The sequence below is a fragment of the Tupaia chinensis genome, unplaced genomic scaffold, assembly GCF_000334495.1.
Source record: "Tupaia chinensis unplaced genomic scaffold, TupChi_1.0 Scaffold000320_2, whole genome shotgun sequence".
In the NCBI taxonomy this organism is placed as follows: Eukaryota; Metazoa; Chordata; class Mammalia; order Scandentia; family Tupaiidae; genus Tupaia; species Tupaia belangeri.
In genome coordinates, this window is record NW_006159814.1 from 1,515,131 (window position 1) to 1,520,875 (window position 5,745).

Sequence of the window (5,745 nt, forward strand, 5' to 3'; positions counted from 1 at the left end):
TCATTCCTTTTTTATATTTATTATATTCATAACAGTACATAAACACAAGATGGAAAGGAGGAGAACCAAGTACCCTCCACAGAGTCTTGTCATGCAATAAACCCCAAGCTGACCAGGGTGGAGATCCGAACCCACAGTGGGCTATGTGGTTTCCAGCACTGCAGTTCCACATACTACCGTGTATACCACCAAGCTGGCCCTTGTTCTTTATTATTTCTCTGAGATGTATCCAATCCAATCCGTGGGTGCTATGAATTAGCTAAACCTACCAGCCACTTGACAACTTCTTCCTTTTTATTTCAGTCATTACTGAGTTTTCAATTTAAATAGGATGTTTTTACATATTCAAATAGTTTTCAGCATATTTAAAAATAATATGTTGCCCTAGTCAAAGTGGTACAAATAGGAGGAAGCCACTGCTCAATGGCTCAGGTCATGTGAGAGGTCAAAATTCAGCTTATAGCCCAACTTAAATAGTCGGGCACGGTGGTGTACACCTGTGGTCCCAGTTAACTGAAAGGATGGGGCAGGAAGATGGGAATGTAGTGAGACACTGTCAAAAATACCTGTCTCTATCTCCTCCTTCCTCCTCTCCTGTTCTTTTTGTCATCAAAAAAAAAAAAAAAAAGCTTACAAAAATTAGTAACGTTATTTCAAGATTTTAAGTCATTTCTGTTAAAGATGATCATGTAGAAAACAGTCTAAAAAGGAACCTAAAAGTTGGCAAATTGAGGCTGGCAGGTGGCGTGGTGATTAAGGATGCTAGAATCCCACATGGCTGACCACAGTTCGAGTTCCGGACCTATTGGCTTGCTTTCTTGCTTTCCTCTTCTGTTTGTCTCTGCTAAAAATTTTACAATAATAACGAATAGAATAAATAATTTTTTTAAAAAAAGTTGGCAAATTATACTAATGTGTTCTTTTATTTTCCTACAAAATCAAGTATTCATATCAAATTTAAACTTGGCACAGACAGACTGCTTTAGTAACCAACTAAATAGATAACAGACACAGACTACAGTTCCTTTTCATAAGTGGTTTAATTCATCTGGTTGATAAAACAGTGGGTGAGCAGATTCAGAGAAACACAGAGACAGGAAGTAAAAAAAAAATCACCCCCCAGGGGAGATGGTCACACTGTAATCCCTTCTCCTCTCAGGACTTTGGGCACACGCCAGCGTGAGTTTTAAGCCGCCGGGCAGGGACACAAACACCGATCAACTACATGGGAGTCCAGTGACATAACCATTACACCATCTGCTGGTCCTGCAGATTCATTTCTTAAGTGATTCTTGCTTCAAAAATCAGGTCCTCGGGAACCAGCAGTTAGTGTAATGGCTCTGTCGCTGGATTCCCACGTAGTCGATCATGGTTCGCGTCCCGGACCCGGGGGCTTAAATCTTACGCCGGGAACGTGTGCGTGCGTGCCCAAGATCCCGAGAGAAGAATGGCGGAGAAGGGATTGCGGCGTGACCATCCCTCCTGAAGGGCGATTTCTCGCTTTCTGTCTCTATGTCTCTCTCTGTCTGTCTGGCGAGCGCACGCGCCCTATAGCAAAAAATCTCTCAAAAAAAAAAAAAAACAGGTCCTAATGTACATCAATCCTAAAACCCTACATATTTTCCAAAACCGAAAATTTCCCAAGACCAGAGTAATGCTAGAACATGATTCTAAGATAATTTAAGCTATAATAAAATAATTCAGACAGTGGGCTAGCAGGCGGCATGGAGATCAAGGTACTGGCTCCCACATGGCAAACCAGGCTGTTTGAGTCTCGGATCTAGTGGCTTGAAAAACACACAGTGTGCATGTGAGTGCATGACCAAAATCCCAAAAGGGGAATAGAGAAAAGGGACTGCATCATGACCATTCCTCTGGGAGTGATTTCCAACTCTCTCTCTCTCGCTCTCTGTGTCTCTGTCTCTCAGTGCTGAGTACACATGCCTCATGGCAAAAGTCTTAAAACTAAAGCAAAATAATTTAGACAGTTAAGAAATGTTAACAAATATGCATTATTAGACTTAAACTAATGAAGCTAATTGTTACCAATAAAATTAAATCAAACTTACTCATAAATTGCACAGGCTTCTTTGCAAGAAAAGTTTCCACTCACACTTCTTCCCCCATCTAAACCCACTCTATTGACGTTTTCTAAAAGGAAGCTTTTCTAAGAAAAAAATAACTGCCAACTTTTTAACATTCTGTGCTTTTGTTATCATTTACCATGACTGATCATACAAAAAGAATTGATAAAAAGGAATGCTTAGCATAGAACTCAGTGCTTCCTTTCCATAGGATCCCAGCAATACTGCAATATTATTTCTCTAAAGGCTTTACCTGGAGACTGGGATGACAGCCAAAGTCCAATAAAGTCTTCACAACTTGAAGATGACCTTTATTGACAGCAATATGAAGTGGTGTCTGTCGGCGCTTGTTGCGAGCGTTCAAATCAGCACTGCCCCGGTGTAGGACTTCTATCACAGCACCTTCATCCCCAAACGCTGCATGATGGACTGCTCTATCTCCATCTTTATCCTAAATGTTAGCATTTAAATCTGAATTAGTAAATATTTTAGGAAAAATAAATAAATTAATAACCAGCAAAGGGCCAAGTAGTGGCACAGTGGTAACACGACTGGGCCCCCATGAGAAAGATCTTGGGTTCAGATTCTCAAACCTCCTTGAGCACACCTGGTATGCACACATGTACCCATAATTCAGGCCGCTTAGGACTAAGGGATGGGAATGCATCATAGGGATCCTGCTGGAGTGGCTAGTCTGTCTCCCTCTCTCTTATGGACAAAATACATAAGTGAACTTTTAAAAAAACAAGTGTGATCTCCATTAGCTTTAAGAGAGTGAAATATATCGTTTTACTATGGATAGAACTACATGGTGAGCACGCACTTTTATACATATTCAAAAAAAGGAAAAAATTTAAATAATGCCTTTAACAGATCAAAATGCTGCAGTCAAATCAGCAAAATTTGACATATCCAAAATTCTGAAACTACTTCAGAGGAATCAATAGATTTATCTCACCTTCTGTAATAGGCAAACTTCTGAAGAAATGAGAGAGTGGGGAAAATCCTTTTTTTTTTTTTTAAATTCAAGAAGAAACTTTTTTTTTTTTTCGAGAGGCTTTTTGCTATAGGGTGCGTGCGCTCACCAGAAAGAGAGAGACAGAGAGACAGAAAGCGAGAAATCACCCCCCCAGGGGGGGATGGCCACACCGCAATCCTCAAGAAGAAACTATTCTTTAAAGAAAAAAAAAAAAATGTCTGAACTAAAGTTCATATAGTTCACATCAAAAAAGGAGTCTCACACCAGCAGGTGGCGTGGTGGTTAAGGCACTGGACTCCCACATGGCTGACTGAGGTTGGAGTTCCGGACCCAGTGGCTCAAAAATCACACCAGGCACATGTACGTACATGCCCAAAATCCTAGGAAGAGAATGGAGGAGAGGGACTGCAGCATGGCATCCCCCCTCAGGAGTGATTTCTCACTTTCTCGATCCCTCTATATCTGGTGAGTGCAAAAACCTTAAAAAAAAAAAAAAAAAAAAAAAAAAAGTCTCATTATGTTCCCAGATGCAGATAGAAAAGGGCATTATCAGGGTACTGTCTTTATGCCAATACCACTGAGTTGTCCAAAAAGTCATACGCATTTTTCTATGCAAAAATGTGTTGTGAGTTTTCCAATGACCCAATATATTCCAAGAGTTGATACCCACCAGAAAGCATACCCTAAGACTATCTCCAGAGCAGTGGATCCTACTCCACCTGTGTCAGCCCCTAATGGACAGCCTAGTATTGCAAAGGTTTTGAAAACCCATATGATATGCAAGATTCTCTCAATTACTTTCCTTCCTTCCTTTTTTTTTAAAGAAGTTTTTGCCTTAGGATGAAAGTAAAAGAGAGAGAAACAGTGAGAGGGAAAGTGAGAAATCACCCACCAGAGGGGATGGCCATGTTGCAAACCCTTCTCCATTATCCTCCTGGGATACTGGGCACGCACACACACACACACCCAGCATGAGTTTCAAGCCACAGGGCCGGGATTCGAACTGTGGTCAGCTATATGGGAATCCAGGATATAACTGCTACACCATCTGCTGGCTACTCAACTACTTTTCAAAGATAACTCAGATAAATACTGTCATAATTAAATACATTTACAACAAGCAGTGTGTTCTGAAGAGTTACTGAATTTTAAAAGTTGTTTTGGTCTTTGCATATTTTCTTGAACAGATATTAAAGATAAAGTCACTTAAAATAGGAATTCATGACAAATTGATGACCATTCTGAACAAAGTAGGAAATGATGACTCAGGGAAATTTCTCCCTTACTAATAATTCCGGTTGAAACAGGAGGAACAGAGGAACTTTTATTACCTATCAATTGTGAAAAGAAATTTAAGATACAAACACTTGTGCCTCTGAGCAGCATCATATTTAAACATCCCAGAAAAAGCAGCATTTTAGGGCCAGCAGGTACAGCTGGATGCCACACAGTCGACTGCATGATCTGAGTCCCAAACTTGGCCACTTGACATCACATCAGGCATGTGTATGTATGTCTAAAATCTCAAGAGGAGAATAGAGAAAAGATGGCAACATGGCCATCTCTCCTGGGAGGTGCTTTCTCATTTTCCCAACCCTTCTTTCTCCTTTTCTCTCTCTCTCTCTCTTTTTCTCTCTCTCTGAAAACGCACCCACCATACAGCAAAACTTGGGGAAAAAAAGCATTCTAAAGAAGGATTTTAACCTTTTGGGGCTGGTCTCTTAGCCTGGTGTGGGAAGCTAGATCCTACTAGATCCCATGTGGCCCAGTTCAAATCCCACGCCAGCAGCTTGAAAACATACCAGGCATGCCTGCCTAAAAATCCCAACAGGATAGAGAAATGGAAAAGAAAGAACTGCGACATGACCACACCCCACCTGGGTGGGATGCCTTCTCCCTCTCCTTCTCTGTCTCTGATGAGCACATGCATACTCTATCAACTAAAAAAAAAATGTTAAATTAACTTCTCTAGTAACACATTTTAATATTTCATAATCTTGGGACCAGCAGATGATGTAATAGTTACGTCACTGGACTTCTACATAGTCGACTGCAGTTCCAGTTCTGAACCCAGAAGCTTAAAACTCACACCAGGCATGTATGTGTACGTGCCCAAAATCCTGAGAGGAGAATGGAGAAGAAGGGATTGCAAGGTGGCCCTTCAGGGGCTGAATTCTCCCTTTCTGTCTCTCTGTCTCTGTCTCTCCAGCAAGCATACGTGCCCTATGGCAAAAAAAAAAATCTCTCAAAAAAAAAAAAAAAATTCAGGAACCAGCAGATGGCATAATGGCTATGTCTCTGAACTCCCACGTGGTCAACCGTGGTTCTAGTACTGGAACCGGCAGCTTAAACTTACACCAGGTGCACGTGCATACATGCTCAAGATCCCAAGAGGAGAATGAAGGAGAAGGAACTGTGGTGTGGCCATCCCTCCTGGGGAGTGATTTCCTGCTTTCTGTCTCTCTGTCTTGCTCTGTCTTTCTGGAGAGCGCACTATGGAAAAACCCCCTCAAAAAAAAAAAAAAAAATTTTTTTTTTTCATAATCTTAAAGTTAACAAGATCTTCCTAACCGCCAATCTGGGTAGGTTTTTTTCTGTTACTATTTTTTTTTAAGAATTATTTCTTTAGTTCCATCTGTTATTATCATTTCTCAACTTGACCAGAGAGAGAGAGAGAAAGGG

The 5,745-nt window shown here is 40.9% G+C and overlaps 1 protein-coding gene across 1 annotated transcript in view; it reads right to left on the reverse strand.

Moving 5' to 3' along the window:
• MIB1 (MIB E3 ubiquitin protein ligase 1) overlaps nt 1-5,745 on the reverse strand; it is a 155,381-nt gene that overhangs the window by 66,939 nt on the left and 82,697 nt on the right. Inside the window, exon 11 of the mRNA XM_006151595.3 lies at nt 2,338-2,535. Within this exon, the coding sequence (XP_006151657.1) occupies nt 2,338-2,535 (198 nt within the window). The remainder of the gene's footprint in view (nt 1-2,337; nt 2,536-5,745) is intronic.